We start from the raw sequence: 17,149 nt of genomic DNA on the forward strand, positions 1-17,149 counted from the left end.
GCTCCACAAATCTGCAATTTGATTTCTCAAATGTTGTCCAAAGAATCATTATGGCAATTACAGTTGTATAAAAACCACAAAAGTTTACCTGATTACATTCAATTATCCATTTGTGTAATTCAAAGGCAGCTGAAAGCTCCAATTTAGACACCACCACAAGTTTGTTATGTGCTGTACAATCTGTCATGACTTAACTGAAGGACTGCGACTTCCAATAGCGTTGGACTGGCTCCACTGTCAGTGCTTATTAAGCAGTAAATAACTCCCATTGCTGGAATGTATATGCTAATACAGTCTTATTTACCAGATATACCTGATTAATCTGGATGCAGCCATTTCAATGCATTATTTTCCATCAGCTTCTCTAAACATCTTCCTCCTAGGCTCTTCCTGTTAAGGAATGTCTGGTCAAAGGAAACTGAGAAAGGTGATCCTTGTTAAATTTCTGGCTTCCCAGTCTTTCCAGTGTAGAGGTCCAAATGCACTTGATTTTAAAAGACTATCTTTTATGTTGCCCTTAATTCTAATCAGTCTTAGCAGCAGCATCTGCACAACGTACTTAGGATTTATGTACCTGATTAGAAAATAAGATGAGGCAAAACCATTCAATATCATATCATTTTATGGCCAACTTCACTAAGTTTTTCAAGATGAAGTATAATGTCAAATGTGGTTTCTTGCAGAGAAAAGCAGTTGGAGTTTAAATTCTTGCTGCGTTTTCAGGTACATATTTTTCTATGGCTTTCATTCTAGAGAGAAATAAAATTCAGATATATGCATGTTAAACATTCTTTGTTCTTGAGCCAAAATACAACAAATTATTTTCTCATCTGTACAGAAAGCATTCACTGACTGAAAAATTATCGATGTTTTTATGACATAGCTTAAAAATAATCCTGTTATTCAGTTTAGCGGTTGATTTTTTTTTTTTAATGTTCAGTTTTACATTTTCGTTTTTACTGGAAAAAAACAAAAATGCTTATGACTTAGTTTCCATTATACTTATTTTCCTAAAAATGAAGTTTAAAACTAAGTGCAGTGCCTTAAAAGGAAGCAGAAGAACCTGCAGCTTTCACAGATGGCAGCTGTTGGCTTATGCGGAGAAATCTCCAACCACATATATAAAAAATACAGCCCCTATTTTCTTTACTTTTAAACATCACATGGCAATAAAGTAGAGTAACTGTCAAACGAGGTCACGGTATGAGGAAACAGAAGAACAAGGAGAGAGGGATGCTCTTGAAGGTCCTATTTTAGAAGTTGTATCAGACCTGCACAGAGGGGAAACACTTGCAAAATTGTTTTGCTCAGTTAGAGCAAGGAATTTCATGGAGAGAAGAATGAGAGGATTGTTCCACATCATGCAATACATTGGCTGACAATCCATTTAGAGAGGAAGCAATGGTTACAATGAAATTCTTGGGAGGGGAACCAACTTTGTTTTCAAGGGCTTTCAGCTGTAGCTCCTCCTTCTCTCTCAAGGTGTTCAAGGCCAGGGTGGATGGAGCCCTGGGCACCCTGGTCTAGTATTAAATGTAGAGGTTGGCAGCCCTGCATGTAGCAGGGGGGTTGGAGATTCGTGATCCTTGAGGTCCCTCCCAACCCAAGCCATTCTATGATTCTGTGATTCACATGAATGCCCAGACACAATCAGACTAGAAAAAGTTAGTAGTTAGTCGCATGTGAGGTTATCTGTGCATTGATTTTTCTTTGAAGAATATTGTGCTGTACAGCATCCAGTTAGAACCAAAACATATTTTTAAAGTCCTGGGAGCAGGAATTTCTTCCCATTTGCTTTTTTCAATTGTTTATCCTTTTTATCCATGCCCGTTGCCATAGCAGCAGTTCACAGACAGCAACCAGGTTTTCTCAAGAATTCTTCTACACTCCCAATTAATAACAGCGACTGCATCATCTTGCTCATGGTACTGGAGAGATGCTTCCACGTCCAGGCCTTTCCAAGGCAGGTGCTGGAAAGGCTTGTACATCTGCTCCATGTGGATTCAATGGGTCTCTAAACCCTGGTTTTGTTTCTCCTTGTTTAGGCGTTACGATAACTATAAAATCGGCACCTTCCTTTTGTGCCAGAGCACGTCACGGGCATTCGAAGTGCACGTCCGTCAGTGGGACTGTGGGGGACACCACTCTGCTACTGCCTGCAACTGTGGGGTGGCTGCATGGGAAGGGAGCGATGTCGTCCGCCTGGATGCCTGCAATGCGCACTTTCGGGACAGCAGGCCGCAGCTCAGCATCCAAAGTACTGAGGCATCACCACAGGTCAAAATCCTAAGGTCCTACGGAGGGAGAAAGATAACAGTACGTGGAGATTTGAGTACTCCCGTTATTGTTGTTGTCAAAAACATGAGTTAAATATTTCTGAATCATTTAAGAAGCTGCTGTGAACAGTATCCATCTGAAGCCATGAGAGCATCTGCAGCAAAATGTACGGGAAAATGTGACATAGGGAAGAAGCTGGTGGAAGCATTGGTTTAACCAACTGTAAAACAAACTAAACAAGGATTTCCAGAAATTTCTCAGAGATGCATCAGAGTGCCAGTATTGCTGCTTACCAAACTGCTCTTGGTTCGTTCATGCTAGGTACTACTGAACCCACAGTGCAAATTTTGTTTCAGAGCTTTACGATATAGACATTGAAGTAAGGTTCACAGGTAAAACAATGCAGTCTTAGACAAAGAGCAAGGCAATGTTAGCCGGATACAGACAGCACTCAAAAGCCATGAAAATGGGCAGCAAATGTGCAACATTTTCTATAATTTAAAGTATTTGCCTAAAAACCTTATCTGACCATAACAAATTTTGCATGATGCATTTTGCATCATTTCTTCACGCTAATCCAGTGAAATCACTGGAAGAATAAGAGTGGGCTGTACCAAGGGGTTTGGTGGGGAGAAGAGGGGGGAAATTACAGCCAGGAAGATAATTTTTATCCTAAAATTTTATCATCAAGATTTATTGCCAGGAGATATTTTGGGTGAAGATAGGTTCACAGCAGAGCCAGAACGCTGCCAGGGACTGCCTGTGTTTGGCTGTCCTTGCAATCTCTTGGAAAAGATCTTGATGAGGTAGTAATTGAAATTCTGTTAATTACAGAATAGAGAAAAAGCAGAAAGCAAGCTGTCATTTCATTTTGCAACTGAATGCAATACAGTTACTGTTTTATTACTAGAATAATTGCAGCAAGAAACCCTATACTCATTTGCACCTCAGGTAAGTTTCACTGATTTCCTTTGTGTTTAAAATAAATTAAGACACCTCTGGTATGTAAATAGGAATGCTGCCCTGATCTGAATGGAATTGTAGACAACAAATATGGTCCCTGAGTTACCACCATGAGCAGTGTACCTCCATTTGCTCAGCATCACTCCTTTCTGCAGTGGTTTTTCAGCAGCCCATCACCTTCTTCTCTTTAAACTGAGGTCTCAAAAAAATCTTCTTCAGAGTTCCTGCCAACAGTTTTAAATCCAGGTGTTTTAAGAAAACCTGGGCTGTGGTCAGCTCCTCCTGGCATATGGCTTGCCTTGCCCAAGGGCAGCAGGAAAGGAAGGGCTATGGACTTCTGAAAATAAATCCACCTGGTAATACCCATTCACACAGCACAGAAGGTTGAAACAGCAGGTTTGACCTTAAGGATTTCATAGATGGCCTTGTGGGAGATGCTCATCCCAGCAGGAAAGCACATAACTCAAAAGTTTTTCAAAAGGAGGAAAACAAACACTGCCCAACACTATGTCAGCTGCAGTTGTTCTGCTCTATGTATTAAAACAACTGGCTCTTTAAGTTCCCTTGGAAAGCAAAACATACAGCCAAGGTCTCAAGCTCCACAAAAGTGTTCTCCTCGTTGAAAAGAGGGCTGAGAAGCTCAAATGAATAAGATTGTTATTTATTGCAGCCAAAATGTAAATCTGGGTTCCAGCACAGAAATACAAACATAAGTTATTCACTTCTCACAGATATTAGTAGGTTCAGTTTGGATGAGAGTATAAAGGACCAAAAAAATACAGAAAAAAGCAATGGGCATTATTTGGCTGAATCAATTATTCTCAGCCAGGAGTGATTTTAAAAAACTAAGATATTTAGAAATCATTGTAGTGAGATGTTTCCAACCATTTAATGTGCTTTTCAAAATTAACTGGTAACATTTAATTGTGGATGAAAGTATTAAGGTTACTTATCCGGATAGAGAACTCCTCCTCCCACTCCCAGCATGGATCAATTTCACAATCATTTTCTTCTTACCTAGCAAAACAAAGCAAGCAAACAAAAATACAATGCAGTTGAACAGATTTGTTCCTTTTTTTTTTTTTTTTTTTTTAAATTTGTTTGGACCACCAATCTGAAAAATCCATTATCTGCACAGCTACTTCTTTGTCTTACCCTCACCATTTTTTTTTCTTTTAAAGGTCAGTATAAGCCTACCAGAAGTTCTTTAATGAGAAAATTGCTTTATCTACTTTAAAACACAATCATTTTCTGGGTAATCCAGCCTTGGAAAATGAAACGATTTTTCAGAGGGAAGAAAGCTGTTTTTCAATACTTGGCAGTTTATCTAAAAGAAATGATTTCCTGGCAAAGACATGAGGGTAGCCTATTGTCATGGAAGTCGCTTCAAAAATTGTCTTGTAACCTACCAGTGGGAAAATCTCAAAGAATTTAATTATTGCTTTAAAAAGGAAGTCCTTATGCGGGTTTATGTTTGTGTAACACTGTCAGATGGTAGCAACATGAGAACTGAAAACAAGTTAAATAATAGCACAAATAAATAGTCGTTAATGCATCTAAGTGATCTTAAATAACCACCAGCATCACCAAGTTTCTGCCCTGAGATTTTCATTTATAGAAAGGGACACTTTTAATTGCATAAAAATGCTCAGTAGTGGCTTCACTGTTTTTTTCTGTCCCTTCAGATCCTATTCCCTTCAGGAGCGTTCGTTCGAGCCGATGTGAGTGAGTGGGGAATGGGCTTGACAGTGAGGATACCAAGCAGTGACTTCAACAGCACTAGAGGTTTGTGTGGCCTCTTTGATGGGATCAGTCACAACGACTTGAACAATGTGCCTGAGGAAGACTTCATAGAGGAGTGGAGGTACAAAGTGAGAAAGGATGACAGGCTGGGTGATGCCCTATAGCAGTTATTCCAGAGATGCTGATACACTTATTTCATTATGTACACCCCTAATTACCTGGAATAGAGATCAGCTTCATCAGACAAGGAAAGCCTGGAGGCCCATTATCATCCAAGCAGCATGGTGGCTGGTTTTTCAGTCAGCACAATGAGAATCAGCAGTTACCAAGGAGAAGTTTTATATTCACGAGTCATGTCAAGTTAACAGCTGTGTTAAGATCCCACTCAGCTGTTAAAAAAGGATGCAGTTCTCACCTGCAGTGGAAAATGTAGATAATTGACAATAGGGATTAATTAAGGGTTTGGTATTTCACTTGTTCTTTTATTCCTGAACACTAATTGCAATATGTGAGTATAGGTTAAATGTTACATTTTGACAGAGTGTGATAATATATGTACCATGCTAAAAGTTAATATCTACTCCACTGATGATGGTGGTTGGTTCAAAAACCTTGAACTTCCTGAGAGAGATTGTCTGGAACCAAAATCAGGAGTCCACACTTTAATTCCATATTTTTGAACTCAAAACACTCCTAAAAGATGTTTCCAAAACTGAATTTTTTTTTTTTTTGTCTGTATACGTTTGCTTGTGAAGTGTGTTTTTCAAATAAGAAACAAATAAGGTGGATGTGGCCAGTTATGTTAACTTGTGAAGATATTTCAAGATCAGCTTGTGCTGTGATAGTCATTTCAATTCAATATGGCAAGAACATGTGTGTGAAAATTTGGCACAGTTGGATCAAATCCTAACTGTAGTCTGATAGCTAGGTATGCAACTTAATGTTCCACTTAATCTGCGCATGGGAACTTAGCACACAATAAATGCAACAGATTTTAGACTCAGAAAATTTGCTCAGAAAATGAGCAAATACTTCAACCACATTCTAGATATATTCGACCAGCCTACATAGCACTACTTAGAAATCAACAGCCATCTCTAATGCTTTAAAATTGTGAGGATGAATCAGGCTTGCTTCTGGGATGGCAAAAGGACAAACAGTTTGGTGCAAGAATGACAAACTTCTTCCTACCTGAAGACAGGCTAACAAGCAGCTGTTCAAAACAAGTTTGTTGAAAGATCAGAAGCCAGAGCAGAGCATACAGGAATTCACTTATAAAACAGCAAGGAATGCACTAGTGCTTGGCACATGTGATGGAGGGTACCTTCAGGAAAGGTATGGGAAACTGCAGCTATGTGAGAAGGGCAAGTGGGGCAATGAGTTTAATTTTGCAGTACTGCCAAAGATGGAGTCTCAAGGACTCTTCAGAGCCAGATTCAAAAACCGACTAAGCCAATGGAAAGGCTACTACTACATCCAGGAGAGACTAGATTGGTCTCTGATCCACCAACGGAGAAATGATGCAATAAAAAATACAGCCTGGAGGGTCACTGTACTGCTGCTGCTTTTAATTTCATTTTAAATGACACTAAGCACGCTATGTTTTCTGCAGCACCTGAAGCTAGGATGATTGCTCACCATCTGATAGCTCAGTTTTTTCACTGGCTCCCTCCTTTCCCAAGCAGCTGAAAACAGATCTGTTTTAAACATTGTCTTTCCGATGCAATATTTAAACAATAAAACAATATCAGAGCCTCCCAGTCTCTAAGGAGCACGTGAACAAGGAAGAGACAAATTTTAAAACATATATGTTAAGTAGATAGAATATTTTTTTTCATACTTTCTGCAGTTAGTTATAGAGAAATCAGAAACACCACTATTCTCTTTGGAACTCTTCTCTATTAGCATCCAATTCACCTTGAAATATTTGCTTTCATATCTTCCTTGGTTATGGGCAGGAAAAAGCAGCATTTCTTTAGTTATCTCGTGCAGAAGTCCTTCCCAGCTTGCAGAAGTGTATTCCCTGTAAGAAAGCACAGGAATTATCAAGGCCTCAAGCCTTTCCAAGGCATACATCCCCATCACATATGCCATCTTCAATATATATTGTCAAAACTGTATAAAGCCAAATCTGCTTTCCACAACAGTATCGAGGGTTTGTCTTACAATGTTGACAAATGCTTTCAACCTTCCCGAACCCTCTATATTTTGGCTGCAAGACAAAACTGATGCCAAAATAATTTACATTTTTGGTAATGTTTCAAATTTGTCTGGAAATAAAGTGCTGCCAACTATTGAGACAAGAAACATATCTTTTTCTATGAAGCTTCAGGATTTCCTCTTGCACTTCACAAATAAGATCACGAAATTTCCAGAGAAACTTCAATCATGGCTGTTTATTCAAACTGAACTCTCTAAAAGTTCATCCATCATTAAAGTGGTAGTAAATTAAAAAAAAAGGAGAAAAAAATCACCTTTCATTATATGATATACAAACCCTATGATCAAAAGAAAACTGCTTTGTATCAAAAGAAAAGCTCAAAGAAAGTGCCATTAGAGGTCAGAAATGAAGTTTGCCAAGAAAAAAGAAAAAGACACAGAGATCCAACTCTTAGAGGAAATATTCTCCATTCCCCAAGCTATATCTGAGTCACACTCCAGACGAATCCAAAGTCTTATTTCATGTCTGATATGCAAAGGGCAACCTGTACCTTAGAAAAAGTCCTGCAAAGTGACATCCCACTATTAGGCACTGCTCCAGCAAAGCACTTAAGCATCTGTTACCAAAAAGTTCCAGTTTAGTGCTCAAAAATGTACAGAACAACTCAAGAAGGGCATAAAAAACTAAAGAAAACAAAGATTTAAGCATTTTCTTAAGTACTTTGTTAGACTGAATTTATATATTCCTGAACTTTGGGAAAGAAAGTTTATCTAGCAACGTAGATCAATTTGTTGAAAGTTTCCTCCCTCTAATCTCGCTGTATTTTTAAACCAGAATACCTCCAGGGAAGAGTTTATTTGACAAAACTCCAGCATCTTCAGAAGGGAAGCAGAGGAAAAATTACTGCAGATGCCCGGAGAGCACAAAGTCCATGCCCTTGCTAAAGACGCTGAATGCCTTTCAGATGCAATCTCCTGGTTGTCATTATGATAATGTGGATTACGCTTTTGCAATTCCATATCTGGATGTTACATCAGAGTTTTTCACTCACTCAGGCAAAGAGTTTGCTTCAAGAGATGATGAGGAACGGTCGCCCAAGTCTTTTGATCAAAGATCTCTCCCTAAATCAGCCAAAAAGCGAGGTAGCCGTGAGGAGCGATTAAAAACCTTCTCACATCATGCTTCCATGAAAAACAACAGTTCCCTTAACTTTACCAAGCCAACAGAAGAACTGCAGAGACCAAAAAGACAAGGAAACTACTTTGAATACTCAGCCCTTCATCCGTTGCATAGCCCAAGCCAGACAGACACGGAAAGCTTTGCCTATTTTTTCCCAGAGGATTATTTTGAAGGGATTCGGATAAAACTCCCACTGGGATGGCCCACTCCCAGCGGCCTAACCTCTGCCAAAGCTCAGCAGATTTGCCACCAAATTCTTGCAAATTCCACCATTGGCTTAGTGTGTAAGGCTCTGCTGGGAAAACTGATAGATGAGGCCATGAATATATGCATGTTAGATCTGCAGCTCAAGGATGATGTGGCCTGGGTAAGGGCACTGATAGCGCTTTTGGAAAATGAGTGTGAAAGACGAGTGCTGAGGCACAGAGGTGAAGTGTTTCATGTTGGAAGCCAGCCAACTTCTACCCAGGAGGAAATCCTTACCATTCTCCGCTGTCCTGCTTTCTGTAATGGCAATGGACAATGTACAGACCTGGGCTGCCAATGCTTTGAAGACCACAGCTCTTATGATTGTAGCACTGCCAGAAGTAAGTAAAAAATTCTGTTTGTTCCTACCCTAGCCATCTTTCCATGGTATTAGAGTTATTAGGTAGAACATCTGCACAGAGTTATTTGTTCTTCAAACGGTGCTACCAGTGAGATATTTGATGAATTAGTAAGCAGTTTTTGACCTTGAAGAGCTGATCAAAACATGTGGTTGGCTGGTCCTTTGCTTTTTCGCCTCAGTAACTTTTTAAAAATGGATTTTACAAGTCCCTTAGCAAATTGGTTTTGCAGAAGTGATTTTCTTTACATCAGATCTATCACCAGCGTGCTGACAAGCAAGTTTCTGACAAAAAGAGGGTCCTGTTCACCTTGCGGTCAATATTCATGTTAACACTGTACAGATACATTTTTTTTTTTCTTCCCTGATCAACAAAGAATAAAATGTGAAAATAATTTTATACAATGTATTAGTTAAAAGAAAATAAAATTACATGACAGAATGAACAAGTAAAATGGCCAAAGCCATAAAATAACCACAGAACCTATCTGTAGGTACTCTATCTGAACCTATAGACCTGATTAAGCAAATGTTGTTGAATCACTTGACCATTACACAGGTGACTATCCTACTAGATTTGTTTCTCCTTTACTGTACAGCCCCTCAGTGGATAAACCTAAGTCCAGTGTGAGTACTGATGGCACTCGAAACTTAGCACATGTATAAATGCCAGCATTTCTTTCAAAAGGCAAGCCTTGCCTCAGCAAACCCCATCAGCTTATGCTCAAAGTCATAAAGGCTCGGCCACGCAGTCAGGTTCCTGCAGCTTAAGGAGAATTCTGTAGCTAAGCTGAAATAACAAGGTATGCTCCTTCATCCATCCCAAATGTGAAGGAAAGCCTTTTGCTGTGTTGCTGAGCCTACTGGACATTATCCTGTTTTTAGGATAGTGAAAGCTTCTATCTAAGGTCTGTACCTATAAGCCATAGCAATATCTCAGTCCTGTAGCTCAGCAGCACACCTGATGCTCCCAAGACACTTACTAGCTGGGACAGGATTATCCATATTCTTCATAATAAACACGTCTTCATTGCGCTGATTTAAGTGGCTTTTTGTTAATGGCATTTTCTTCTTGTTAATGGCAAACTAAAATTTATAGGATCATTTCCTACCTTTCCTAAACTTCTGAAGAATTCATTCTCATTCACACAGAGAATTGACACCAGTGACTGAAAAGCAGTCTGAGCAATTTTGCAATAATTATTCTATGTATAATTCAATGTTTAACTTCATTCTCTGTGATACAGCCAGGGGAGGGGAATTGCTTAGAGCAGATGTTTAAATTTTATTTTGCTTTTCTATGGTTGAAGTACTTAAGATTAAAGGAAAATAACTTCCGTATGACCTTTCAACCAGAAGCTAATGGCACCTTGTCTTCTTGCTGCCTCATCAACTATAAACAAGGGCAAAGCCCAGAACATACCCTGGTACTGCACTGGGAGGAGAGCATTGCTCAAGTTCTCTTCTCCCAGCTTCCACTTTGTTCAGTGCTGAGTGAGAGCTGTCCTAAGGATACTGAAGTTCGTCACTGCATTCTCAGAGCAGCCTCAGGCTAAGCCAGGCAATAGGGTGTGCTCTCTCACACTGTACCAAACTGTAACCCCACAGCTGCCTCATTTGGACTCTGCGCCCAGTTAGCACTTCACTGCAGCATAACTCATGTGAGGGCAGCTTTGAGATTTAACACAGGCTCTACAAAAGGCACTTCTCCCAACTCATTCACCAGGTCAAAGTGTGGTAAACTGATCCATGCTTGTTGCACGTTATGTCTTAATGCGACCTCCCCAAAGCTCACACTGAGTAGCAGTGCACATTACACCTAAGAACCTGTGTTTTTTAACTAATAGCTTGAAATATTTTCTGTAGATATAAAGTTTAAGTACAAATATTATTTTTCATTTGAGAAAACCTACAAAACACATTCATAATTACAGCCCAGGAAGAGAAGAATGGTTTCTAGCTAAGTAAAGGGAGCACAGAAGGGAAAGCATTAAATACAAATGTTGTGACACAACTATTTATTTTTCTCTTGTGGGAAAGGTAGGGGCATGGCTTTTCAATGTGTAGGCATGTCTTCCCAAGGGTGCCCCTGACCTGGGGAACAATTCCCATTCAATTTTCTTTTTCCCCCACCATACCAGTGAGATGATATAGTGCCTTCTCATCAACAGCTGTCCGTCCCATAGAGGTAAGGCAGAAATCACTTGTGCTCTACTCTACATCCTGGGTACACTGGAAACATACACATTTGTGCAGGACATAAAACAAAAACAGAAATCAAAATGTCACAACAGGTTAGTGGAATTCACTTCAACAGCTAAAATCTTCCCTGCCAAATATAGATATATTTTTTTTTCCTATTTGTAATCCATCCACCAGCTTGTAAAGAGTAAAGCCCAGACCATTACAGCACATTTCATGACAGACCCCATAGCCCATGGAAACCCCTGAGCTGTTTTAAACATGAAAATAAGGATCTCAAAGAGGAAATGCTGGTACCCAAGCATTCATGTAGACAATAAAACTACTTAGCAATTCCACATCCTAAAGAAAATATCTGTTCAAGATATTTATCCAAAATATTTTACAGGGCTTCTCATTAAAATGGGAGAAATGGGATTTAAAATCAGCTCTTTAACTAAATGCAGCTTTCATTTAATTTTATATCTTTTTCCCATAAAATACTGAAAAAAAATTGGGAACATTTTTGATCATTTGGTAAAAAAAAAAGAATCTTCCCAGAGCACATCACCCAAAGAGTCCTCAGTTTTTCCAAATGACAGATGAGTGGAAGGCAGTGTAAATTTCCCTTAATGCCAGTGGTAACAATATGGGGATTGTCAATTGTTAGTCCCATTACATGGAAGGGCAGCCAGAAGTCAAAGTTTTAGAGTCTGGAACCAGAGTTGATTTACTCCTTTAACTTAGAGGCACTGGAACAGGTTGCCCAGAGAGATGGTGGATGCTCCATCCTTAAAGACATGCAAGGTCAGGCTGGATGAGGCTCTGAGCAACGTGTTGAGCTCTGGGGTCCCTGTTCACTGCAGGGGAGTTGAACCAGATGGCCTTCAAAGGTCCCTTTCAACTCAAATGATTCTATGATTCTATGAAGTTTGTTCCAATATTGACTATGGAGAAGGAAGAGTGCTGTGATGGCATAGAGTGAAGCAATGTAATGTATTACAGTGAGCTCCAAGCATTGCAGTCTGTTTATGGATTCATTTCTGAGTGACCCCGAATAGATTTTCTCCATTCCTCTATTTAACAATACAGGAGCCATGCACCTGTAAAAGTACCGGATCTTGGAAACACAATGTAAAGGAAACCTACACATCCAGACAGAGGTCAGATGTCCTACAAGGAGAAATAAAATTTGAGTTCTGGCACTTCAATCACCTAGACATCATAATGGTTAGGAAAGGTCAGCTAGCTAATTCAGTACAGACAAACAAGATATAAGTACCAGTGTGAGCTTCACCTTTAGTTGTTCTTGCTTTCAGAGTTTTATTGGCAATGTTCTTTTAAGATATCTGCTCCTTTTTACATTTCACAGGCAGCAATGTACTGCTCAAACAGCATATGATGTAACATCTATTTGCAAGCAAAAGTACTGCAGTACAGCAGAATAATGATGTGCTTCTTAAATAACAGTTCAGAAGATTGGATATCCTCAGAGTCCTGCTGATGTCACTAAAGCCAGGATTTCACACCAGAAAATGCTATTAGAGATGAAGAACTAAGATTTATCTCAGAAATAAAGCTGCATCTTCTAATGGGAACAGCCTGAGCTCCCTGACTGGCAGCTCACACAGCCTGACCCATCCACTGAGCATGGGCAGCCCTCACAGAGCAGGCACAAGCAGGATAAGCCTTTGGGCTTTTTTGCTAATAAGCACAGGTTGTGTAGGAAGGCAAGAAAAGGAGTAGAAATTAAAAACTGATTTAGGGTTCTGCAGGACATTTGAAACTGCTGCCTCTCTCGATTTCTATAAAAGAAATCCAAGTCTTGAATATGACAGAACGTCTTTTTATATGGTCTAAGTTTAAATGAATGTATTTTAAAAAGAAAGAAACAAAAAAAAGAAGTTCATTTTTGGACATGTTAAGGTTTAAATTCCACTGCTAGGAAAAAGTTACTTTCCTACATTACAGGAGTAATGAAGGAGAAGGCAACTCCTTTTCTTGGCTATATATTTTCTCATTAGCTCCAAAACAAATCTCCGTCTAATTTTCTCTGGCTGAAATTTTATATGTGAATTAAAACTCCCCCAAGATCAAGGAGGCCATTAATATAATTCAAGTATCTTTTCCAAGGTCACCCCATCTCAGCTGCATTACCAATTCATGACAATGCGTTCTGCCACTGGTTTTGACCAGCACAACATACACACACACACACACACACACACACACACACACACACACACACAAAAAAAAAAAAAACAAAGATGGCCACGCGCTATTTTTAGGGATCAGAATACAAATTGTAACATATTTGGAATAATTTAAAAGGGAAAAAAAAAAAAAAAAAAGGATAAAGAGGGAAGATGCAAAGCATGGCTTGCAGGCAGCCGTACTTCCTCACTCCGCCTGCCTCCAGCAGGAGCGGTCCAGGTGGCCAGAGCTATAATTATCCTCCCATGAAAACTGCAATTTGGAGTTGAAAGGCACCTCTGAAATTTGGCATTGCTCCAGAAGCTCAGACTTTCTTAATGTTGCTTAACATTTCATAAACCTCCCTCCCCCCCCCCCCCCCCCCCCCAGCACCTGTATAAGGTGCTTAAAATGTCGTTACCACCTGTAATTAAACGCAGAATCCAATTACTGCGTATAGCAAATCAGGTTGGTGCTTACTGTTTGTATATATTGACCATGTTGATTATAAAAATAAAAAAAAAATTCAGGACTACTAAAGCACACTTAGAGGAATGTAATATGCAGATTGTATGAAGCTCTAAAGAGCAATTACAAGATAAAAGGTAATGAGGAATAATAAGGACAAATTAGTTTCAGTGAAGTAATGACACTTGAAGTTTAAATTTCTATGTGGAAAGTTCTCGAAAAAAATATAGCCAGCAAAGAGAAATAATGAGCAAAAAGGACAGTGATTAGATGGAAAGTTAACACTTACCTCACACACTCACAGATAGAAAATCTTCACATCACAATATGTGTCTGCCAATTTGGATATTGTTACTAATAAATTCTGTGAATCCCAAGTGCATTTTTAGGGCTGTGAACCACAGCTATATAGGTCCCTTGAACCCATCCACAACAGTGGGATGTATAGACCTATCTTAATTTATAGGCCTATTTATTTAGTAATTTATCATATTGCTTTCAGTCAAGTACTCTTCATATGTTGTAATTAAAACACTATTTTAAAATAAACTTATATTGAGTAGCAGTGCTGGGTCAGCTGTTACAGGCCAGAGGCAGAGATATAGAATCACTGAATCATAAAGGCTGGGAAAAGCCTCTAAGTTCACCAAGACCAACCCATCCCCACATGGCCACTGGCAAAGTCCCTCAGTGTTACATCCACACATTTCTTGAACACTTCCAGGTTCATGAGATAAGTACTGGATAAATCTCATGGTTTATACAATTACATTTGATTTTAAAGCTTAATTCCTGTTCTTAAAGATGAAACGTGAAGGAGCCATTTAAAGGTTTAAATTGTTTTGAGATCCTGAGGTGAAAGGGGATAGTGGATTTCAGTTGTCTAAGTCAAGCATTTGCTCTTCAGATTTTGTGTTCGAACATATTGACTTTGTAATGAATATTTTTCCTACTTCTATCAGTTCAGTGGTCTTTACACTCCAGATCGTGGTGCCATTATGGTTATTTAAGAGCCTTTAGTCTGTCAAGTAAATGGCTTCTCCTCAGCTCACATAATGCATGCTTTGCTGGCGTGATACTTCAAAGTAGCACAGGAGGAGTCATTAGGGTGTACTGGGTCAATAGAAGCTTGTTGTGCATAAATTAGTCTATACAAAGTATAGGACGCTTCAACAAAAAAACAGTTAATTCCTTAAATCAGTAGGAAGTCTACAAAGAAACAGTACTCAGCAGTGTAAAGGTGGTAACTTCTGCTGCCAGCCTGCAGTGCTGGTATGACATACCTTCAGTGGAAAACCAAACCATTTATATCCCCATAAGTGCTTCAGAAATAGACAAATGCTTGAAATAATGGAATTTCTGTCTGATCCTCTCCACAGGAACTGATTGCTTTATAAAATTGGTCTGTAGATTAGTAAATAAGCAAATATACACCACCAACCTTTTGGCTGATTGGGCAAACCCCCTCACATGGTACTGAAAAAGCAATGCACTGTGACAAATACTTGTATCAATTTCTCAAAATTAGATTTCAGAAGTTGTATTAAAAATGGCTGTGGAAGCAGTGAGCACCACAGTGCTGCTATTAAACTTTTCTGGCCAAAAGCAAGTACTATTACTAAAAAAAAGATGAAATTATTAAATTGGCATCATTCTTTAAAAAAATTTTTTTTCTGTCAATTAAGAAGTCATTGGGCTTAATTTTCCTCTTCATTGCAAGAATTACACTGACGTTAGTGGATACAGTATTAGCAATGTCACCATCACTATTACTTTACCTTTTCAAGGAAAAACTAGGTCTCTTTACCAAAGTTCCTTTCTTTTCTCTTTTTGCTCATATTGATTAGTGCCTTTTTTTTCTACAGTTCTGAGTTTCTCATCTATCTCACTGAGGGAGGATGTCTAAAAATTTCCTGTACCCATGCTGCCCACGTTCCCTTGAATGTGTGCTTGTTTATTTGACAACTGCTGGACAGTTATTAGATTACAGTTTGGAAACTAACTCAACTGTTTCTATCAAATACATTTCAGTAATAATGTCTGTAAGGCATGGAATACTTCATGCAGATCTCTATATGCCGCAGCCACAAAAATACTGTTTAATACACTGCTTCAATTTCACTGGGACCATGTTCTTTACTTAGAGCTTAACAACATTATGAATTTATTCTTACATTCTTCAGGATGACATTAGAGAAATGAAGGAATTTTCACAGAGATATCAATACTATCCAAAAGAGATTATATGCAACTTGAATATGAAAACCTTAATTTTGAGAGATACTATCTGCTCTTAATAATCAACTCTTTCCTCAGCTTACCAGATCATCCTGGAAAAATAGTTTAAAGAATAAATATGAAAACGCATAGTAAGTAATATTATTGGCTTCAATTATTCAGCTTTTTCCCTGTTAAACCAATTTATAAGGGAAATTTAAAATACATATATTTTTAAATGGTTATTTAGAAATGTTGCATTTCATCCACCAAGACATCTACACAGAAGTGGGCCTCATCTACATGAGTTAACTACTACTGTTACTAAGCTATTTTCAAATAAGTTAGCTGATAACTAGTAACTAGTAACACCTTAATTATTGCTAATGACAGCATCTTAGATGAATGAAATTATTTGATTTGATCAATTTTGATCCCAAAAATTTACTCAAATATATTCTTTTCAGGATTAAAACAAAGGCAACATCAGTGGTTGTTATTATAAACACATAATGAGTAAATACCATGAAATTGAGATTATCTGCTCTGAAATTTTCGAACATTATCCTTCGAATTTAAGATCTACCTGTTTTTGAAAATACTGTTGTCATGCTTTTAGAATTATTGACTCCAACCACAAGATGCTGGTAGGACATAGTAATATAAAAATTTTACAGTTTAACAAATACAAAATTTACAAAATAAACAATTAAAAAAAGAAAAGTGACCCTTGGCTAATCTACTGCTGACATCCTCTAATTTATGCCATCTTTTATATGGATGGAGACAGACTTTTCTCTGTTGTAGAAAACATATTTCTGCCTAGAATTTTCTGAGTGGTTCTCAGAGACTGACAGGCTTTACGTCAGTTGTGAGGATTTTTTCTTCTTTTCATAGCAATTTTATTTTTTGATAGATCAGACACACTATGGACATAGGAAAAGACAAACATCAATACCAGCCTTAATCTACAGGTTTAAGTCCCAGTTCTTTCCACTCAAAGCACAGACCTGGCTGAGCTGTAAGAGTGCTATTAGCCTGATAGTTACAAAGTCAATAGAAACTAAGTTTTAAAAGGATACCAAATCCTCATGATAAGGGACATGAAAGGTTGCATGCTTAGTGATCCATACCATTTCCTGCAAATCAGATCACGGAGATTG

General features: G+C 38.5%; 1 protein-coding gene and 1 long non-coding RNA gene across 10 annotated transcripts in view; one reads left to right on the plus strand and one right to left on the minus strand.

The window, feature by feature from the left end:
• LOC128077358 (von Willebrand factor D and EGF domain-containing protein-like) overlaps positions 1 to 17,149 on the plus strand; it is a 287,642-nt gene that overhangs the window by 189,544 nt on the left and 80,949 nt on the right. For all 9 annotated transcript variants that reach the window (XM_052676473.1, XM_052676478.1, XM_052676472.1 and 6 more), the window contains 3 exons: positions 2,046 to 2,316; positions 4,926 to 5,104; positions 7,979 to 8,910. In XM_052676473.1, the coding sequence (XP_052532433.1) occupies positions 2,046 to 2,316; positions 4,926 to 5,104; positions 7,979 to 8,910 (1,382 nt within the window). The remainder of the gene's footprint in view (positions 1 to 2,045; positions 2,317 to 4,925; positions 5,105 to 7,978; positions 8,911 to 17,149) is intronic.
• LOC128077361 (uncharacterized) overlaps positions 3,192 to 17,149 on the minus strand; it is a 189,300-nt gene continuing 175,342 nt past the window's right edge. Inside the window, exons 5-7 of the long non-coding RNA XR_008204945.1 lie at positions 6,824 to 7,006; positions 5,202 to 5,398; positions 3,192 to 4,257 (exon numbers count right to left, since the gene is read on the minus strand). This is a non-coding gene — a long non-coding RNA (uncharacterized LOC128077361). The remainder of the gene's footprint in view (positions 4,258 to 5,201; positions 5,399 to 6,823; positions 7,007 to 17,149) is intronic.

The sequence above is a fragment of the Tympanuchus pallidicinctus genome, unplaced genomic scaffold, assembly GCF_026119805.1.
Source record: "Tympanuchus pallidicinctus isolate F22 unplaced genomic scaffold, pur_lepc_1.0 scaffold15, whole genome shotgun sequence".
NCBI classification, from domain to species: domain Eukaryota; kingdom Metazoa; phylum Chordata; class Aves; order Galliformes; family Phasianidae; genus Tympanuchus; species Tympanuchus pallidicinctus.